At 38.3% G+C, this 22,115-nt stretch overlaps 1 protein-coding gene across 1 annotated transcript; it reads right to left on the reverse strand.

The window, feature by feature from the left end:
* Positions 1 to 6,964: 6,964 nt before the first annotated feature.
* On the reverse strand, positions 6,965 to 9,588 carry LOC147388878 (uncharacterized). Its single transcript, XM_086419662.1, has 3 exons — positions 9,231 to 9,588; positions 7,445 to 9,083; positions 6,965 to 7,241 (listed from the first exon to the last, which is right to left on the reverse strand). The coding sequence occupies exons 1-3, from the start codon at positions 9,586 to 9,588 to the stop codon at positions 6,965 to 6,967; spliced, it is 2,274 nt and encodes a 757-aa protein (XP_086275788.1).
* Between the last annotated feature and the right edge of the window lie 12,527 nt (positions 9,589 to 22,115).

The raw sequence follows: 22,115 nt of genomic DNA on the forward strand, positions 1-22,115 counted from the left end.
AACAAAAATGCCCTTAGTTTGACAGGAAACATTGCACTAGAGATAATTGAACACAATTTTTTTTTATTTTAAAAAAATTCCCCTAGTGTAAGGGGGAGAACTACATATCAAAGAAGAAAGAAAATGTCCCTTGTATGAAGGTTTGAAATATTTGATTACCACAAGCACAATAAAGATTCAACTTTTAATTTTGATTGAAGATTTTGAGTCGGGCTCAAGAAAGTAAAACATTTCCTTTTGAAACTCATCATGGAATTCACCTTTCTTCCCCTTGATTCACTTGGGGAAGCAAAAATTTTCAGATCAATCGTAGACAAGATAATTGTGGCTTTTGAGTCTTTGCCTGATTTAAGCTAAGTGTTGAACTTGATTATTCGGACTTCAAATGTCTCGGCTCGAACCTCTTGGAATTTTCTTCTGTTTTTCTTTGTTGTTCTAACTTTTGCCTAGATTGTCTTTTCAAGTTTTTGATCTAGCGAGCTTGCTCTAACTTTTGCCTAGATCGCCTTTCTAAGTTTTTAATTTAGCAAGCTTTCTTTTCTTTTTTCCTTGCTCTAATTGTTGCCAAAGTCGTCATTTTAGATTTTCAACTTTGCGAGCTTGCCTTAATTTTTTGCCTAAGTCGTCCTTTTTGAATTTTCAACTTAGCAGGCATTTTTTTCTTTTTATTCCCTTCTGAACTTCTGGAGTTACTTGAAATTACCAGCTTTGACAATATGGTGGCCTAGAGGGGGGGTGAATAGGATTAATTTAAAAATCTACTGAAGGTGTATGTTTGGATGTGAATAAATTTTAATGTAAGGGAGCATCCACAAAAACATTCATGCAGCAAGATATTCATGCGAGATATGATCAGTCATGATATGCATCCACATTGGCATAAAGATAAGAGAATCTGAGACACAGTAGAATACACACGATTTATAGTGGTTCAGCACCCGTGCCTACATCCACTCCCAAGAGAACCCAAATTGATGGTTCTTTGGTATCCACTAATACTGAGGTTTTTGGTTCACCTTAAACCGCACACAGAGTTTTTTCGGGATGATTCTACAACCCTACGATTGAATGGACCACATCCACTCAAAGTCCTTGAGTTTTATACTTAGGAAACTCAGTAACCTTTGTCACTCAACTTGAGTCCGCAACTCAATCAAGTGCTTGATTTTGAAGAAGAAATCAAGTAAACTATTACAAGTGTATTTTCAGAATTTTAGATACAAACAATCAAACTCACAATAATGATGATGGTAGTAAGTGTGTTGTTCTTCAGTTCTCCGTTACTCCCTTCGACAATGGCTTCTTGTCTCGCTCGATGTTAAACTGCACTCTCGAAGGATGGAGTAAGTAGAGCTTGATCAACTAAGACGTGGTAGTTTGGTATGCATGATTTTGATTAGCCTTCACGACTCTTCTTCCTTTGTTAAGCCTTTTAAAGTATGCTTATTTGCTTGGGCTGAACTTTGGAGTTGTTGATCAAGCCAAGAGGAGGCCAAGTGCTTTACTTTTATAGGCAGAGCTCTTAACGGCTTTCTGTCGGTGGAACCTGAATTCCAACGGTGGCACCGACCAATCATAACGGTCGAAAATCTTACCGTTTCGCGTTTTCGGTAGCACTGACGGTGGAACCTCCAAGCTTCATCGGTGGGACCGATGAGAAATTTTACGGTGGAACCGCCAGGAGTATGTTTCTGCCACCGAATGAAAACTCCTTCATTAGTTCTGGCGGTGGATATCGGTGGGACCGACAGAGTGTTATTCGGTGGAACCGATGCCTAAACTGACGGTGGGACCGGCAGGATTGTTCTTCTGCCACCGATAGAAGGTATCCTATGTTAATTTGTCGGTGGCTAGCGGTGGAACCGTCAAGTCTTCATCGGTGGAACCGATTAATATTCTATCGGTGGGACCGACATATTAGAGCTTCTGCCACCGATAGAAGGTATCTTAAAATATTCGGTCGGTGGCTGGCGGTGGATCCTTTACTCCTGCCGACAGCTTCTGATCTCCTTGAGATATAGCTGTTCTGATGCTCCACGGGAGATGATGCCCCTTGACCTTGATTGGTTTTGATATATTTTGGATTTGTCGTTGAATTATGAGCGCACAACAATGTTTCTAGTAGTTACATCATGACATCATATGACTACCCTTGTAATTTGACAAAACATGGTACTAACAATCTCCCCCTTTGTCAATTACAAGACAAAACCAATCCTAGAATACCAACTGTGACCCTTTGAAACAATAATCACTTACATGAAGAGCCCAAAAGGATTTTACACAAAATATATTACTATGAAGCATACAGGATATACATTATTTCAAAACAAGAGAGCTCTTGGAGATGGCACAACCATTTTCAATTACATGATACGCAGATATCTCCCCCTTACTCCTTGCTGTGATCATATGTTCCTGCATTCGAACAAGTGTTCACAGGTGGGATTCCTTCTCCCCCTTTTTGTCAGTGGTTGACAAAGGAGGGGCAACACCCCAAGGCCAACAGTCAAGGCAACTAACAACAGTGGTAGAGAAGCACAATAGTAAAATGCCAAAAAGCAAACATGCATAAGCAGAACCACATATTCATTAGAAACCTGAGTAGGTACAAAAGATACAGAAATACATAATAGATGACAGACAGCCTGACCAATGAACCAAACAACAACAAAAATAGCAGAGCAAGGTAACAAAAAGAGCTAAGCACTGCTAGAACTGTCATCGGAGATGGTGTGCCCGGGTACACAAGCCCGAACAAGAGTCTTGAGATAGCGGTGCATCTTCTTGAGGCGTGACTCCAGACGAGTTTGCCCTTGGATCAAATGAAGCTGGCCGGCTTCCAGAGCAGCTAACCGAGACTCATAGCCGGAGGGAGGAGGTGGAGGTGGAGTGGGGGTCTCCGAAGGAGGTGGAGTGGCAGTCCGATGGGCAGAGCGAGGTGGAGGAGGTGCATCGGGAAGGACAATCCGCATCTTGGAGAGAGTTGCAGCCATGAACCGGTCTTCATGAATCACTGGACTGGTGTCCGCCGGAAGACCACAATAAACAGCCAATTGGGAAATGAGGTGGCCATAAGGAAGATTACTGGAGGACCGGCCGGACCGTGCAAAACCGACAATCATATGAAGAAGATATGTGGCAAGGCACATGGGTTGACTAGTAGCAACACAGTATAGAGTGTCAGCCATGTGCATGGCCACGTCGGTCTTGTTCCCAGCACGCGGATAGAGATTCGAGGTAAACAGTTTGTGAAGAAGCCTATACCTCGATAGAAGATCGGTGCCTCTAATTGCACTGTCCTTGACCCACTGGATGTCCCGGCGTCCACAGAGAACATCCATATAGGCGTTACGGCGAGACCCGAGGTCGGAAATAGAATCAGGATGGCTGACATAGGTGCAAGTGATACCCAAGATGGAGGCAATGGTGGCAGCCGTGACGTGAGTGCTGATCTGAGTGGGTATGCCGAATGCCACCACATCCAGAGATGGAGGAAAGTCACGAGAGTCCACAATACTGGCATAGAAGCGACGGACTCGCGAAGGAAACACATCACCGCCAAGATCCAGAAGGGCCTCCCACCCCATCTGATGTAGTAGATCAGGAATTCCAAAGGGGTGTACCACGGCGAGATCCACGCGGCGTTCACAGACGATGGGACGGTCGCGAAGAGATTGCAAGCGCTCGATATATTGACGTTGGTCATCGTCAATGCCGACATTGGACGAAGGAGGTTGGCGAGAGCCCTGTGGAGGAGGCAGATCAGCATCCTCATCATCTGAGGCGTCGGCCTCAGCAGAGGAAGACGATGACGAGGATGGCGGAGCAGCGGAAGTTGAAGCACGTTTGCTTCGAACATTTCGTTGGGCCGGAGGAGGGCGCGCTTGGCGACGACGCGCCATGAAGGTAATGAGGAGCCCAACGGAGAGCAGGGACAGCAGAGCTATAAGAAGCATCATGGTGGCAAGCAACACGCGAGAAAGAGAGAGAGAAAGGAGAAGGCGAAGCGAGATGGAGAGGAAACAATGAAACAGTGAGAGAAGTGAAAAGGCGCGAAGAGGAACAAATAGAGAAAAGAGATTTGAAAGGAAAACGAAGAGTCGCGTGCTGTCGGTCGAACCGACAGAAGTAGCCGGTTCCACCGATATCTGCCGATGAATAAGGTGGCGGTGGAACCGACAGAATGCGCATTCTGCCACCGACAATTGCTCCATAATTGACACATTTTTTTTTTGTTATTTGGACATCCCGAGAATACATGGACCCTGCTCACAGTGAGCAGACCCCAATAGATTTTCGAAGGTGATCAAACCATAAGGAATCGAGGGGCTTGGTGAAGATATCAGCAAGTTGATTTTCAGTTGGGATATATTCCAAGTAGATGGTGTGTGCTTCAACAAGTTCACGAATGAAGTGATGCCGAATGTCAATATGTTTCGTGCGAGAGTGTTGGACAGGATTCTTCGAGATATTGATGGCACTGGTATTATCGCATAAGAGGCTCATCGTATCTTGAGATAGCCCATAGTCAGCGAGCATCTGCTTCATCCAAAGAAGTTGAGCACAGCAGCTGCCAGCGGCAATGTACTCAGCCTCAGCAGTTGAGAGAGATATGGAACTTTGCTTCTTACTATGCCAGGCAACTAAACAGTTCCCGATGTAGAAACAACCACCACTGGTGGATTTTCGATCATCCATGTTGCCGGCCCAGTCAGCATCGGTGTATCCAGCAATGATGGACGAGGAATCAAATGGATACCAGAGGCCATGATCCGTGGTACCGGCGATGTATCTGATAATCCTCTTAACAGCTAGGAGATGAGATTCCTTAGGATCTGCTTGAAAATGGGCACAAGTGCCTACACTGTAAGAGATATCGGGCCTACTGGCGTAAGATAGAGAAGGCTACCAATCATACTCATGTAAAGATGCTCATCAACACTTTTACCTGAAGGATCTTTACAAAGTTTAAGAGTGGTGCTCATAGGAGTATGATGTGTTCTTCCAGACTTTAAGCCAAATCGATCTACCAAATCTCGCGCATATTTAGTCTGAGAAATGAACAGGCCATTCTCGAGTTGTTTAATTTGCAATCCCAAGAAAAAGCTGAGTTCACCAACCATGCTCATTTCGAATTCGGATTGCATAAGGTGAGCAAATTTTTGGGCTAAGCTTTCGGCGGTGGATCCAAACACAATGTCGTCTACATAGATTTGAGCAATGAGAGTGTCGCCACCAATTCTTTGAACAAACAGCGTTTTATCAACGCTCCCCCTAACAAATTTATGACTGAGCAGAAATTGAGTCAGTCTTTCATACCAGGCGCGGGGGGCCTGTTTGAGACCATAGAGTGCCTTTTTCAATCTGAATACTTGGTGGGGATGTTTGGGATCAACAAATCCTTTTGGTTGTTCAACATAGACTTCTTCATCTAAGAGCCCATTGAGAAATGCGCTCTTAACATCCATCTGGAATAGTTTGAATTTCAACACGCATGCAATGGACATCAAGATCCGAATTGACTCAAGTCTTGCCACCGGGGCAAAAGTTTCATCAAAGTCAATCCCCTCAATCTGAGAGTAGCCTTGTGCAACCAGACGAGCTTTATTGCGGACAACATTGCCAAGTTCATCCGATTTGTTCTTATAAATCCACTTAGTCCCAATGACATTCTTGTCAGATGGCCTTGGGACGAGCTGCCAAACCTGATTCCTATGAAATTGAAGAAGTTCGTCTTGCATGGCTTGGATCCAGTATTCATCATGGAGGGCTTCATCAACATTTTTGGGTTCCAACTTGGATGTGAAGCAAAGATGACTATTTAACGTCTCAAGTTGCCGTCGGGTTTTTACTCCGATGTGAGGATCTCCAAGGATTTGACTGGAGGGATGACCCTTAACAACAGGTAGTGTTTCTGGAACTAGAGACGTCGGGGTCGGCAAGGGGGTAAGAGGGAACACTCCCTCGTCCTCACCTTCAGTGTCAGAGGAACCATTCTCCTGAATGGGTTGATCATCGATCACCACATTTATGGATTCTTGAAGTGTGGAGGTCCTCTGATTGAAAACTCGAAAAGCTCGACTGTTTGAGGAGTATCCCAAAAAAATTGCTGGATCGCTTTTTGAATCAAACTTCCCCAAATGTTCCCTATCTCTGAGGACATAACACTTGCTCCCGAATACCCTAAAGTGCTTAACACTCGGAGTTTTGTTGTTCCATAGTTCATATGCTGTTTTATTCAGGCCTGCTCGGAGATATACTCTATTGATGATGTGACAGGCAGTGTTCACAGCTTCGGCCCACAAACTTTTAGGAAGATGTTTACTGTGTAGCATGACTGTGGCCATTTCTTGAAGAACGCGATTCTTTCTCTCTCGGCAACTCCATTTTGCTGAGGGGTCTTTGGAGCGAAAAATTCATGTCGAATTCCATGGTCATCGCAGAATTGTGTGAATCGACTATCCTCAAACTCTCCACCATGATCACTTCTTATTCTATCAACAGTGGATTCCTTTTCTATTTGGATACGCGTTATGATCTTTTTGAATTCATCGAAGGTATCTGATTTTTCTCTTAGAAACGCAACCCAGGTGAATCTAGAGTAATCATCAACGATCACCAAGAAATGTCTCTTTCCCCCCAGACTTTGTACTTTAGTGGGACCTACAAGGTCCATGTGTAAGAGGGCAAGGGGTTTCGAGGTTGCGAGAGTGGTTGTCTTTTTATGGGTGCTTCGAATTTGTTTACCAATTTGACATTCCCCACAGACATCTCTATCTTGTTTACCCAATTTGGGTAATCCTCTGACTAACCCTTTCGAGGCAAGTCTAAACAGGTTCTTGTAGTGAACGTGACCCAGACGTTGATGCCACAACTGAACTTCATCAATTTGAGCCATGTTACTAACTGTGGTATCTTGAATTCTCGATAACATAGCAGTTATCAGAAGTGCGAAGGCCTCTCATGATAATTTTTCCATTGGGGTGGAGATCTCGCATACTTCACGATTGAAGCTCACACGGTGATCCTTGTCACAAATTTGGGATATGCTAAGAAGGTTATGTTTCAAGCCGTCTACGCACAATACATTTTCCACCGTGGGCAATCCATGACCACTGACAGTTCCTCGCCCAATAATCCTAGCGGTGCTGCCATCACCAAAAGTGACTGATCCTCCATCAAAATCAACCAAGTGGCTAAATTGACTTCGGTCACCTGTCATGTGTCGGGAGCAACCACTATCAAGATACCACCGTGAATGATTTCCAGCTTTGAGAGCTGTGTGAATTACAAGGCACTTGTTGTCCCCATTTTTGACTTTCCATTGTAATTCATCTTGGGGAGATTGTATTTGGTAGGAGAGTCCTCTTTACTAGGTGAGCTTTTCTTAGGGAACCTACCCTTCTTAGGTGACTTTGAGGAAGGATTTTTCATTTTGTACCTTCTTCCACTTTGATTACCCATACTAGATTCAGCAAGAGCTTTAGCTTTTAGATTTAGATAGGCAATCTGTTTGAAGAGTTCCCCAATATTGCTGTTTTGTTTGGGAGAAGATATATTCTTTGTACCCTTCCATTTTGGTGACTTTTCTTTCTTTGTTTTTTCAACTTTGTTCACCAATGGATTCTTTCCCTTATCATGCTTCTTCTGTTCAACCGATAAAGATTTTCCAATAGAGGTCTGAGAGGTTGCGGTGTAGATAGTTTTGTATTTGATACATTCAAATTTCATGTGGCCCGTTTTACCACAGAAGTTGCATGTGATAATCTTTTTGGAGTCTTTTTGAGTGTTTGATGACTCTCCATGTGCAAGCGTAGAAGGAGATGGAGGTGATGCAGAGGTATAACTATCATAGCCTATTCCTCCTTTATCTCCATAGGATTTTTGCACTCCTAGGAGTTTTTGTAACTCCAAGCTACCATGAGTGTAGTTATACTCAAGTCTAGTATTTTGTTTTTGCAGTCTATCGACATCAACCTTAAGAACTTTGTTTTCATCACGGAGATTGACTAATTCTAAGTTTAGACGAGCTATTGTGGAGTTGGCCATCGAGAGGAGATTCTTGAGTTGTTGAAGATTTTTTATCATCTCCTCTTTCTCAATCAGGACTGTCTCAGATGTAGAGAGCAGGGTAGACTGTCTTTCTAAGGTTGTAGAAAGCTGAGTCTTAATGCCTTCTAATTCAAGTTCTAAGGAGAGTTTCTCCTTGCACATTTCCTCATATTGAGCATGCCACTGTTCTTTTTGGAGTTTTTCTCGACTATGTTTCTTAGTCAGTTTTACATGACTAACGAACAGTTGGTCAAATGCAGATTGGAGTTCAAGTTCATCACTGTCCTCCTCTTCTTCATCGGAGGAAGAAGTGACTAAGGAGCGACTCTGACTTTCACAGTCCAGGTCTCCTTCAAGTTCATCCCCATCTGGAATGTTGACAGTGGTAGAAGCCATAAGGATTCGAAGAGTGTCTTGATCTTCATTATCTGATAGAGACCCTAGTTCTTCTTCGTCTCCAGATTCTTCAGAGTCATCCCATGTGGCCTTAGCAGCCATTGTTGTTCCCTTATTCTTAGGTCTAGGTAGACCTTTGGATTTGGGTTTAGAGGGGCACACGTTTGAGTAGTGACCACGACCGCCACATGTGTAGCACTCCGTATCTTCCCTTGGTTTAGACATGGTTTTTCCTACAGGCGCATGTCTATCTATAGGATGATTACGTCTACTAGTGTTACCTGGTCCTCTTCTTTTAAAGAATTTTTGAAACCTTGAGGCTAACAGGGCCAAGTCTTCCTCATCCGAGTCAGTCTCTTTATCCTCTTCAATCGATACCTTCTTATGATTATGGGAGGAGGATTGAGATCCGATATGCGATGTTCGCTTGGATGAGGACTTTGAGGAGGATGTCTTTAGGACCTGAGTCTTCCCTTTTGAGGGAGGCCCCTCGAGATGGAGTTCGAAGGTAGTGAGAGACCCCATAAGTTCCTCAACGGTCATTGCTTCCACATCTCGATATTCCTCAATTGAGGTGACCTTAGAGGCAAACCTCTTGGGTAGAGATCTTAGGATTTTTGCACAAATTCTACCTTGAGGGACGGTTTCACCAACAGAAAACATAGAGTTGCAGATGTCACTTAGACGTGCATAGAACTCTTGGACAGTTTCGCTTTCCTCCATTTTGATATTTTCAAATTGAGTGCGGAGGAGTTGAAGTTTAGATTTTTTCACTATACTTGTGCCTTCGTGAGCGGCTTCTAGAATTTTCCATGCTTGCTTAGCCGACTGACACGTGCATATCCGTTGATATTCATCGTCGGAAATGGCACTCGTAATGGCATTTAGAGCCTTGTAATTGTTGCTACTGTCTATTTTGTCCTGTTCTGTCCATTTCCTTGATGGTCTCGGAACAGAAGTAGTGACACCATTAACTTCGATGATGTCAACGGGAGGTTCCCAACCTTCCTCAATCATGTCCCACACATCTCTACTTAGTGAGTTGATGTATATCATCATTTTATTCTTCCAGAAGGCATACTTAATGCCTTCGAACATGGGTGGACGAGCCGAGGACCATTTATCGGCTCTAGACATGGTGAAAGGTCACGGATCACTCAGGGTGGTTAGACCTTTATAGAGCAACCTGCTCTGATACCAAATGAAATTACCAGTTTTGACAATATGGTGACCTAGAGGGGGGGTGAATAGGATTAATTTAAAAATCTACTGAAGGTGTATGTTTGGATGTGAATAAATTTTAATGTCAGGGAGCATCCACAAAAACATTCATGTAGCAAGATATTCATGCGAGATATGATCAGTCATGATATGCATCCACATTGGCATAAAGATAAGAGAATCTGAGACACAGTAGAATACACACGATTTATAGTGGTTCAGCACCCGTGCCTACATCCACTCCCAAGAGAACCCAAATTGATGGTTCTTTGGTATCCACTAATACTGAGGTTTTTGGTTCACCTTAAACCGCACACAGAGTTTTTTCGGGATGATTCTACAACCCTACATTGAATGGACCACATCCACTCAAAGTCCTTGAGTTTTATACTTAGGAAACTCAGTAACCTTTGTCACTCAACTTGAGTCCGCAACTCAATCAAGTGCTTGATTTTGAAGAAGAAATCAAGTAAACTATTACAAGTGTATTTTCAGAATTTTAGATACAAACAATCAAACTCACAGTAATGACGATGGTAGTGAGTGTGTTGTTCTTCAGTTCTCCATTACTCCTACTCCCTTCGACAATGGCTTCTTGTCTCGCTCGATGTTAACTGCACTCTCGAAGGATGGAGTAAGTAGAGCTTGATCAACTAAGACGTGGTAGTTTGGTATGCATGATTTTGATTAGCCTTCACGACTCTTCTTCCTTTGTTAAGCCTTTTAAAGTATGCTTATTTGCTTGGGCTGAACTTTGGAGTTGTTGATCAAACCAAGAAGAGACCAAGTGCTTTACTTTTATAGGCAGAGCTCTTAACGGCTTTCTGTCGGTGGCACCTGAATTCCAACGGTGGCACCGACCAATCATAACGGTCGAAAATCTTACCGTTTCGCATTTTCGGTAGCACTGACGGTGGAACCTCCAAGCTTCATCGGTGGGACCGATGAGAAATTTTACGGTGGAACCGCCAGGAGTATGTTTCTGCCACCGAATGAAAACTCCTTCATTAGTTCTGGCGGTGGATGTCGGTGGGACCGACAAAGTGTTATTCGGTGGAACCGATGCCTAAACTGTCGGTGGGACCGGCAGGATTGTTCTTCTGCCACCGATAGGAGGTATCCCATGTTAATTTGTCGGTGGCTAGCGGTGGAACCGTCAAGTCTTCATCGGTGGAACCGATTAATATTCTATCGGTGGGACCGACATATTAGAGCTTCTGCCACCGATAGAAGGTATCTCAAAATATTCGGTCGGTGGCTGGCGGTGGATCCTTTACTCCTTACTCCTGCCGACAGCTTCTGATCTCCTTGAGATATACTGTTCTGATGCTCCACGGGAGATGATGCCCCTTGACCTTGATTGGTTTTGATATATTTTGGATTTGTCGTTGAATTATGAGCGCACAACAATGTTTCTAGTAGTTACATCATGACATCATACGACTACCCTTGTAATTTGACAAAACATGGTACTAACATTACTATCTGATCTTGCTTGACTATGTCCGTTAATTTTTTCGTACGGTACTTAGGAGGACTTTCATAGGTAAGCTAAGGACTGGGTATAAAAAGAAAGGAATTCTGAGGCTCAAAAACCTAAATGCCCCTTGTGTGGCATTTCTTTTAAAAAATTTCTTTCTTTTTTAGAATTTTCTTTCCTATTTTGATAATATTTCTTTTTTTGGATTTTTTTAGGGGAATTTATTTTTTTATTTTGATGTGGTCGGGCCTGAAGTAACTTCTCAGGTTGCCAACATACCCTAGAATTTTGGGATCAGACCAAAATGTAGTTCGAATTTTCCCTCCCCTAGGTTGGGCGATTAGGGTAAGAAAGAAATTTTTTTTTTTCAAAAAAACTGCAAAGGGCTGAGAAATGAGATGTTGAAATGGGTAGTAGGAAATTAATTCGATCGAAGGTGGCCTCCTTAAATGTAGTACCGCTTGATCTTGTCATGGTTGGTTGACTCTGATAGTTCGATTCCATCATGGTCTTGAAGTCTGACAGCTTTTCCAGGTAATATTTTTTGATAATGAACGAACCTCCCCAATTAGGTTTTAACTTCCTTTTGGGATCAAAAATAGGTACTTGATTCTCTTTAAAATCTGATAGTTTTCCAAAGTAGTGTTTTCTTGTTGATAGATGAATCTCTCCAATTAAGTTCAGACTTCCTCCTATGGTCGAGGAGGGGTAGTCAATTTTTTTTAAAGTCTAAGGGTTAAATCATTGACTTGTAAGTGGTGAACTTTGACTTTCTTGCAAGTGACTCTTTTCTGATAAGTTTACATGTGGTACAAAACATCTAGGTTATTTTTTTTCAATCTGATTTAGCTCTTCGTACCCAATGACGAGCCTAGTCCGCTTTTAACAATTGACTTTCCATCAAGACCTTGAGATACGGGATTTCCATTTCAACTGGTAAGATTGCTTCCATATCATATATTAGAGAGTAGGGAATAGTTCCAGTGGAAGACTGTATTTGAAGTACAACACCCCCATAGTGTGAATGGTAGCTTTTCTGACCAATCTTGGTGTGATTGACACATTTTCACGATGATTATCTTGAGACTCTTATTAGCTACTTCAACCGCTCCATTAATCTGAGAACGGTAGGGGGATGATTTGTGATGCCGGATCTTGAACTTTGAACACAAAATAATGACTTAAGCTTTGAAGTATGACCCATTATTAGAGATCCGCTCAAAAGGTACTCCCATATCGACTGATAATATGTGTTTGAATGAACTTTGTGATTCGAGATGTAGTGAAGATAATGCAAATACATATCCTAACATCTTCTTTGATTCCATTGATATGGGCGAGTATTTACTCCGTGTTGAACAACACCCAAGCTTGTACCTAATTTATCCTTCTAAGATCACACGAACAAATCTTTTGAAATTTATGAGTAAATACATTATCCCTTTGTGTTCTTTTGGAGGATAGGATGTTTTCTAGTTGAACTTCTCTAGGAATTATTTTCTTCCGAGGTCAATTACGTTTGCTTTCCCGATTAAAGATTGAGCCCGACCATTATTTATCCTTAAAGTTAGATTATTAGTTAATCCGTTAATGCGCTCGAGGTATTCAAAAATTTCCTTTATCCGATTAATTTTAGATGGGGCGACAAATACCTCTATAGACTCGATAAACTAACTCGACCCAACAGGAAAAAAATAGACTCAATCTAAAGAAAACATGACATTGATGGATTGGTAAACAAAATTGGACTTAGGCTAACCTACATAACTCATTGAAATTCAAGATAAGTACTCACAATGGGCTTGATTACGGACTGAGGACTTGGGACATTACTTATAACCGGCATGACTGAGGCATTGTGATTTTCAAGGAACAATTGTGTAATTTTGAAAGATTTTGGGGTCATTTCTGATGATTCACTTGGTGTTGACATTCATTCTAACTGACTGGATTACTGACCCTAGTAAAACGATGGACGATTGAGTTTAGGTACAATGATAACCTTGTAACCCCATCAAATGTGGATTATCAATTTCGATGTTACCCCCTTGATAACATTTTAAATGAACCCAGAGATTTTATCGAATTCTGTGCACCAATCCATTAAACAATTCATTCATGCAATGATTATTCAGAAGATAAATAATTTTATTGCACTCTTAAAAATTATTGAAAAATAATGTTTTTATTATAAAAATTTTCACAAATCTGATTATTTTTTGCAATCATTTTTTTTTATTTTTAGAAAAACATATTTTGATAATTTTCCAAGGTCCATGGAAAAAATAGATTTTTTATAAAAAAGGTCCATGCAAAAAATAGATTTTTTGTAAAAAACATATTTCAAAAATTTTTCATGCAAAAATAGATCTTTTGTAAATCATTTTTCCTTTCTTTTCTTTTCTTTTGAAAAATATTTTTTCTGGAAAATATTCTTCTTTCGGAAAATATTTTTCTTCTTTTAAAATGGGTTGAAACTCGAATTTAAAAATAATTTGATTTCCATTTTGATTTAAATGGCGTGGCCCATCATGATTGTTAGATCGAGATGGACTAGGTCATTATGAATTATAGCAAAAAATGGATTCTTTATTGGGTCAGTGCACCCATTTTAATAAGGTAAAATAAAAAATTTTAACCCTTAAGGGCAACCATACATTCTGATCTCATCATTCATATTCATTCTGATCTAATCATTCATATACATTCATTATTCACAAGGTCCCATTCAATAAACAACCAAGGAACGCCCACGATAAGTTCGAGTCGTGACTTACAGGGGAGGTTTCCAGACTTTAAGCTTACGATGTGCAATGCATTTTTATCTGGCCACCCTTGCTCAAGTACATCTATATACTTCTCGAGCGTACTTAATCAGATGGTACGTGGTGACTTGGTTTGATATACCGTATAGGTGATAATTTAAAACTTCAACTCACTTATCTGAAGTCAAAAGTAGCCAGTTTAATCCCTAGATCAGAGGTGGCGCGTGATGCTTGAGCAAAGGCACTCTTAAATCACATCTTTTCTAGAATAGACGCAGTCTATCCTCCTAGTACCGTAGTACATCGGAGTTGGATCTCACTTAGGCACTATTTGACCAAGAAGTGCAACTGATGTACTTAGATCATCTTTGACATACCTACGGGTACGAGTCAAGAGTTGTAGCTTTCATAAATGGTTTGGCATCCCATAGGGGATCGACCACGTACTAGTACTACATTGCCAAACGGAACATGTGATTGTGTGACTCACAATAGGTTAAAGGCTCAGGTCGTTCCAGCCTGGGTGCATCGATATACCTTTCAGAGTCAGCTGATCAGATGGTACTGATGCCCCAATTTGATATACCCTAAGGTACGTGACTGGAGTTGTGATTTTCATGAATGACGTTGCATCTCCGAAGAGACCGGGCCACACAATAGTGCCACGTTGACTATAAGGGATGTGCAAGCGTGCAAAACAACAATATAAATGTGCTAGTTGTGTGTGTAAAATAGGGTAGGGTGTGTCCGGGGCGTTTTTCAAACAAATGGGCCTATGGGCCAGATCAGATCATTACAATATGAATATCACATGAATATTGATCAAAACCATCATATCAAAACATGCATACCAACATATATAATAGTCAGGATCATGATACATCGAATAGGAAAAAATTATGGCAAAAAAATAATCAATCATAAGCCAATCAATAAGTAAAAAAAACCCTTTTTTTATTTTTTTCTTTTCAGCACGAACTAAAAAAATGACTATTTCTTATGGTCTAATCAAGGATATTTTTGGGTGACCCGAAATAAATCAAGGCTTCAATGAACATTAAATTGAAGATAGCATGATAGTTGTTGAGATTTGGAGTGATGAATCCCCTTTTTTATTTTTAAAATTTTTTTTTCAAATACTAATTGATTTTAAAATAAAGAAAATTTTTTTTTTCGTTGCCAACACACAATTTTTTATTGATGCCAAAACATCCAACATGCCGTCAATACACACAACACTCATTTTTTTTAGTATTTGTTGCTGCCCAGCAACACACAACAGCAACACCATAACAACAACACACAATAGCAACACCCAACACACAACAACACCCAATAACAACAATAACACAGAATAGCAACACCCAACATCACCATCACATTTTTTTTGTTGCTGCCAACAACACACAACAACACATTTTTTTTATTGTCAACGGACATATCAACATATGATTCAAGAAATAAATAAACATCTTTTTTTATACTGTCAACAGATAGATCCATACACTTAAAAGAAAAGAAACAAAAAATTAAAAAAAAACAAACTCCATGCTTCAACAATCATTACTCCATCCTTAATAAAACTAATTTATTGAAATCTTGCATTATTTAAGATCATTCCAAATGACCCTTGATTGAACCATAGAAGATAACATGCCAAAGCCAAAGACAAATATTCAAAGTCTAAACAAGTAATCAATAATTGAGCCAACAAGAATAGTAAAAATAAATAAACAGATAAACAAACAACTAAAAATATGAAAAAATAAACTAAAAAAAAGTAAAATAAAAAAATAACTAGGTCGTTTTAGCAATGCTCTCATACTTAGGACTTTTCAAGTTTGATCCTCAATTATCCCCAGCGGATTCACCACTGAAAGCACCCTCGATCTGCTGGGTGTGCAGGGGATACTTATGATTTTTGAGGTTTGGGAGTCGCCACCTAGTTATTACAGTCTAGGAACCGAACATGACTTTAAAAGGCAAATAACACTAATCTACGAAAGAAAATACGGGTCTGAGAATCACGTTACGGGTTTGGAAGGTGTTAGGCACCAACCCTGCCTGGAAAATGCCGGTCTCTACTTTTTTAAAATAAAACTACATTGCTAAAAGACTTAAATGAAAAAAAAAGAATGAAAAATACCTAGATGATCACAACGATAGTTCCCTCAGAGCTGGCGGAGAGATTCTTTGCTTGTGATTCTTTACTTCGTTTTCGTTACTAAATCCACTTCGGATCTCCAAGATGAAGTATCTTCTCCTTAGATCTAAGTACTTCTTAATTTTAATGGATTTCTAAGTATTTTTTAAGGATTTTTGGGTGTTTTTTGAGTAAAAGTTGGGGTTTGGTGTCAGATAAGAAGTTAGGACTTCAAAATTAGGGTTTGGAGAATGCTAGGAGACTTTTTGACCTACTTTTTCTAGGATTTATTTTTACCTACGAAAATAGGTTGTAGAAACCCCTATTTATAGATTTTTTAAGAGCTTTTTAGATAGAGTTAGAGTTAGATTATGTTTCTTTTAGATAGTTTTAGAGTTTAATTATGTTTCTTTTATATAGTTTTAGAGTTTAATTAGAATTCTTTTAGGTAGTTTTAGAGTTTAATTAGAATTCTATTAGGTTAGACTTTGATCTTATTAGATTGATTAGGGTTTTGACTTAAGTCTCACTTGATTGACTAGAATTTAGGGTTTTGATTTAAGTCTTACTTGATTGACTAGATTTTAAGATTTTGACTTAAGTCTTACTTAATTGACTAGATTTTAGGTTTTGATTTAAGTCTCACTTGATTGACTTTAATTTTAATTAAGATTTCACTTTACATTAATTAATGTTTTAATTATTAATTTCAGAAATTTTAATTATTAAAATTGTAAAATTATCGTTTTGCCCTCAAAGAGGACTTTTTGCTTTTTAAGTCATTTTTCAATGTTCGAGGAAGTTTTGGAATCGATTTTTTGTAAGGAATTCAATGGGAATATTGGTTTGTGTCATTTATGAAATTTTTTATGCGAAATGGTCGTGAACTTTATAAGGAGCATTTTCATAATTTTGTCGAATTTTGTGAAAATTGACGAAATTGTTTATTTTGTTTTGATTTGTTGTTTATATGTTTGAAAGGATTTTCCTAAGTGTAATGTAGGTTATAGGGATGTTTTGAGATTAGGGGTATTTTGATAATTTGATCATTTTTTAGTGATTTTTATCGTGAAGCTTCTTTTTGTCTGTAAGATGATGATTTCTATGTTTTTGGGGTTATATTTTCCTAGCATAGCGTGGTTTCTACAATTTTGTTAGTTTGAGATACCTTACCTGAATTTTTGAAATATATTTAGTAACAAATAAAGCCTTGAAATAATCATCCATCATTGGGAATCGTCGCAATTAGGTTGACGAGTTGATTAATCAGGTGACTGCAAAAATAGGGTGTCTACATATAGTAGGTCTCAAGGTAGTAGTAGAGATGGAAGTCGACGAGATCGATATATTTGGGGACTCCAGTCTAGTTGTCTACCAAACTACCTGTGAATAGCAGACACGAAAACATAGATTGGTACCGTACCATGAGTATATCGAATAATTAAGTGTTAATTTCTCTCGAATTACTTTTAATTACATGCCAAGGGCAAACAACCAGCTTGTAGACGTACTTGCAACCATGACCTCTATGATCAAAATCACTGAAGAAACAATTATCGATCCCTTGAAGATATGGATTCAAAATGAGCTAGCTTATTGTATATCAATCAAGATAGAAGATGCAAAAATAAAAACTCCATGATTCTTCGGCATCAGAGCTTATTTAGAAAATAAAACCTACCCTCGAGAGGCTATAGAAGTTGAAAAGAGAATATTTCAGTGATTAACAGGACAGTTCTTTTTAAGCAATGAAACACTCTATAAGTGATCACACCATGAGGTTCTCCTTCATTGTGTAGTAGAAGATGAATCTAAACATCTCATAGAAGTTGTCTATAGAGGGGTCTACGGTCCTTACATGAATGAACGCATGCTAGCTAGAAAAATAATGAGGATGGGCTATTACTGGTCTACAATGGAGAAAGACTATTTTTAGCACGTAAAAAAATGCCACTTATTTTAGATATATGATAATAAGATCAATGCACCACTAAATGAACTCCACAACATGATATCACCATGTCTTTTCTCACTCTGGGGCATGGATGTCATTGGTTCAATAAATCCTAAAGTGTCGAATGGTCACAAATTTATCTTGGTTGCTATCGACTATTTTACTAAGTGGGTGGAAGTTGTGTTTTACACAAATCTTACAAATGGGTAGGCTATCAGATTTTTTAAGCGGAATATCATTTGTAGATATGGCTTACCTATCGCCATTGTGTCAGATAATGCTCTCAACATGAAGAACAAAGATATGAAGAAATTCTGTGAAGATTTTCAGATAAAGCACTACAGATAAGTAGCTTATAGACCAAAAATGAATGGAGCACTAAAAGTAGCTAATGATATCATCGTCATCTTATCAGAAATTAATATGTTTATACTTTCCTTAATTTGTAGGCAAGTAAGGGATTGAACCTAAGAGAAAGGGGATTGTTACCAAGCTAAGTAAAATGTAATTAATCTAAGTTATAATTTTATAATATATTTTTGTATTTTTGTGAAACAAAAATAGATAGTACATATTGTTGGAAAATAAAGCAATAGAAAGGAAATTTATACTAAGAAATAAGAGAGTAAAGCCATTAGTCATTAGAGTAGCTTAGGATTAGTAAATAAAACTACATCTAAGTTTTATCTTTCTTTGTACTCAACTTTAAAGGCTTGGTGTGAGCTCCTTGAATTAGAAGATATAGCATGAAGCTTGAAATAATACAATAGTTAAGACTCCTTCATTCACTAATGTGTGAAGTCCCTACTACTAAATTTTTAGATTAAGTATATTTTATCTTGTTCTTATCCAAGCATAAAACATCTAAGTTAAGCATAAGAGGTGTAGAGATTCATTTAAAGTTTTAATCCATTAGAGTTGGATAAAACTTTGAAGAGAATTTAATAATCATAAAAAATATGGAAAGATAAAGAATATAAAAGCTTTATCCTCTCACTAATGTAGGGAGTCTAACCTATGATCATTGTAAGGATACAAAGAGAAGTCATGAAACCAACACTTGTATTCATATAATAAGCAATATACACTATCTTCTTCTTTAAGAAATTACAGAGAATTGCTAAAATAAAACCTATCTAAAAATGAAAACTTATAGAGAAAATGCTAAGGGCATTAGTAGGAGAAGAGAGAATGGACCTAGGGCCAATGACCCTTTCCCAATTGAAAAAATGATTTATTAATAAATCTTAGATGCTCTAGAAGGACCCAAAAATAACAGCCACCACTCTTGCGTATAATATCACATACAGAGCACATTAGGGTAATTTTAGGGTGCTCCATTCGAAAAGTACTATGTGAAAGCGCCCTCGATCTGCGGGGTGCGCGGATCCGCTTTTGACCTTTGAGGTTTGGGAGTCGCCACCTAGTTATTACGGTCTAGGAATCGAATATAGACTCGAAACGGATAAAAACAACTAATCTACTAAAGAAAAACTGAATCCGGGGATCACATAACAGGGTTGGAAGGTGTTAGGCACCAACCCCGCCCGGCCAATGTCGGTCTCTACTTATCCCAAATAAGACTACATTGCTAAAAAAAAAATCTAGATAGAAAAAATAATAAAAGAAATTTTACCTTCGAACACAACGATTCTATTCCCTCAGATTTGATAAAACCGCTCCTTGTACCGTACTCCTTGCTTCGTTCTGTCTCCGGATCTGATTTTTGATCTTCGAGCCAAGGTATCTCTTTCTTAAATCTAGATTCTTTAAATTTTTGTTATGGATTTTAGGATATTTTTGAAGGGCTTCTAGGTGTTTTTCAAGCTAAAATTGAAGTATGGGTGTTAGGTAAGGAGTTGGGACTTCAAAACTAGGGTTTATGGGAGGCTAGGGAAGCTTTTTGACTTACTTCTCTTAGGATTTATTTTTTGATACGAAAATAGGTTGTAAGGACCCCTATTTATAGATTTTTTAAGTGTTTGTTTAGATAAAATTAGTGTTTAATTATAATTCTTTTAATTAGAGTTATATTTTAATTAGAATTGTTTTAGGTAGAGTTATATTTTAGTTAGAATTCTATTAAATAGAGTTATTATTTAATTATGATTATTAAATAGAATTCTTCTTTAATTAGAACTCTATTAGAGTTTTGACTTTTGGTCTTATTTGATTGACTTTAAGATTTTGACTTAAGTCTTACTTGATTGACTTTAATATCTTGACTTTAATTTTGACTTTAGTCTTACTTGATTGATTTTAATATCTTGACTTTAGTCTTACTTGATTGACTTTACTTTTTTGGAGAACCCCCCTCTATTATATCTTTAATTCTTTGGACCCCCAAATGGAGGGGTCCTTGAATAAATATTTTGGCCACCATCAACAATTTTTCCTGAGAGCCTAATTGATCGATTTTTTGGTTCAAAATTTTAAATTAATTTTATTAATGTTTGACTTTACATTATTTAATGTTTTATTTTTTAATTTTATAATTTTTAATTATTAAAATTATAATATTACCGTTTTACCCTCGAAGAGGACTTTTTGCTTTTTAAGTCGTTTTTCAATGTTCTAGGATGTTTTGGAATCGATTTTTCGTAAGGAATTCAATAAAAATATTGGTTTGTGTCATTTATGAAATTTTTTTTGTGGAATCGTCGTGAACTTTATGAAGGGTATTTTCATAATTTTGTCAAATTTTGTAAAAATTGACGAAATGATTTATTTGATTTCTACTTGTTATTTTATATGTTTGAAAGGGGTTTTCCTAAGCGTAATGTAGGCTCTAGGTTGTTTTGATGTTAGGGGTATTTTGATAATTTAGTCATTTTTTAGTGATTTTTATTGTAAAGCTTTTTCTTGTCTATAAGATGATGATTTCTATGTTTTTGGGTCATATTTTAGTAGCGTAGGTTTTTTCTACAGTTTTGTCAGTTCGAGATACCTTATCCGAATTTCTGAAACATATCTAGTAATAAATAAAACATTGAAATAATCATCCATCATTGGGAACCATTGCAATCGGGTTGACGAGTTGATTAATCAGGCGGATACAAAAATGAGGTGTTTAGAGATGCCTCTATTTGGCAGAGGATTGAAGCAAACTAGATAGCAAATCAATTTTGGTGGATAATGCGATATCTGAATGCCAAAGCTAGTGACAGTTCATTTTGCAGCTTGATTTAACAATTTGTCGAGACGTTCGGATCCTTGAGTATAAAACTCTCCCTGAACTAAAAGGTTGTTAGGTCCTCGAGTGAGAACTCTAACTGACAGTGTCATATCCTTGAATTTTAGAAAATTATCTCTGAATATAAATGTGCAAGTGGGAGTGTATGTACTGTGTGAAAACTGAGTAAAAATTGAGAAAAAACTGAGCATAAACCGAGCACAATCTGAATAAAATCTGAGCATAATCTGAGAAAAATTAAGTATAATCAATCCAAGATAACCGTTGGCGGCAATTGAGCAACCCTTGGCGGCAACTGAGCAAAATCCAAGTTAACCCTTGGCGGCAACTGAGCAAAACTGGCAAAGGAATGAATGAATTTTGGGAAAGAATGAATGAATTTGGAGAAGACTGATTAAATGAATCGGAGAACGAATGAATCTGGAAGATAATGAATTTGGAAGAGAATGATCGAATTCAAGAATGAATGAATCTAGAAAAGGATCTGGGACGAAAGAATGCCATATCTCCTAATGAGTTATTAGTTAATCTTTGGGCACAGTCAAAGGTTTTATCAAAAGTTTTATGAATTTAAAACCTGAGTTTTTATTTCTTTTGAACCTCAAGGGTTTTTCGAAAAATTATTATCAAGAAGGTAACCATAAGTTTGGGGTTCTCATTATCTTTTAGGATTAACATTGCTCAAAAATAAAATGCCCCTACTTTGACAATAAACATGGCATTGAAGATAATTGAACACATCATGCAAAAATTAAAAAAACGTCCATAGTATAAGGGAGAAACTACATATTTAGAGGAAAAAGAAAATGCCTCTTGTATGAAGGTTTGAAATATTTGATTACCACAAGCACAATAAAGATCCAACTTTTAATTTTGATTAATTTTATTGAAGGTTTTGAGTCAGGCTC

This window comes from Akebia trifoliata, chromosome 12 (assembly GCF_017979445.1).
Source record: "Akebia trifoliata isolate Shusen 1 chromosome 12, ASM1797944v1, whole genome shotgun sequence".
In the NCBI taxonomy this organism is placed as follows: Eukaryota; Viridiplantae; Streptophyta; class Magnoliopsida; order Ranunculales; family Lardizabalaceae; genus Akebia; species Akebia trifoliata.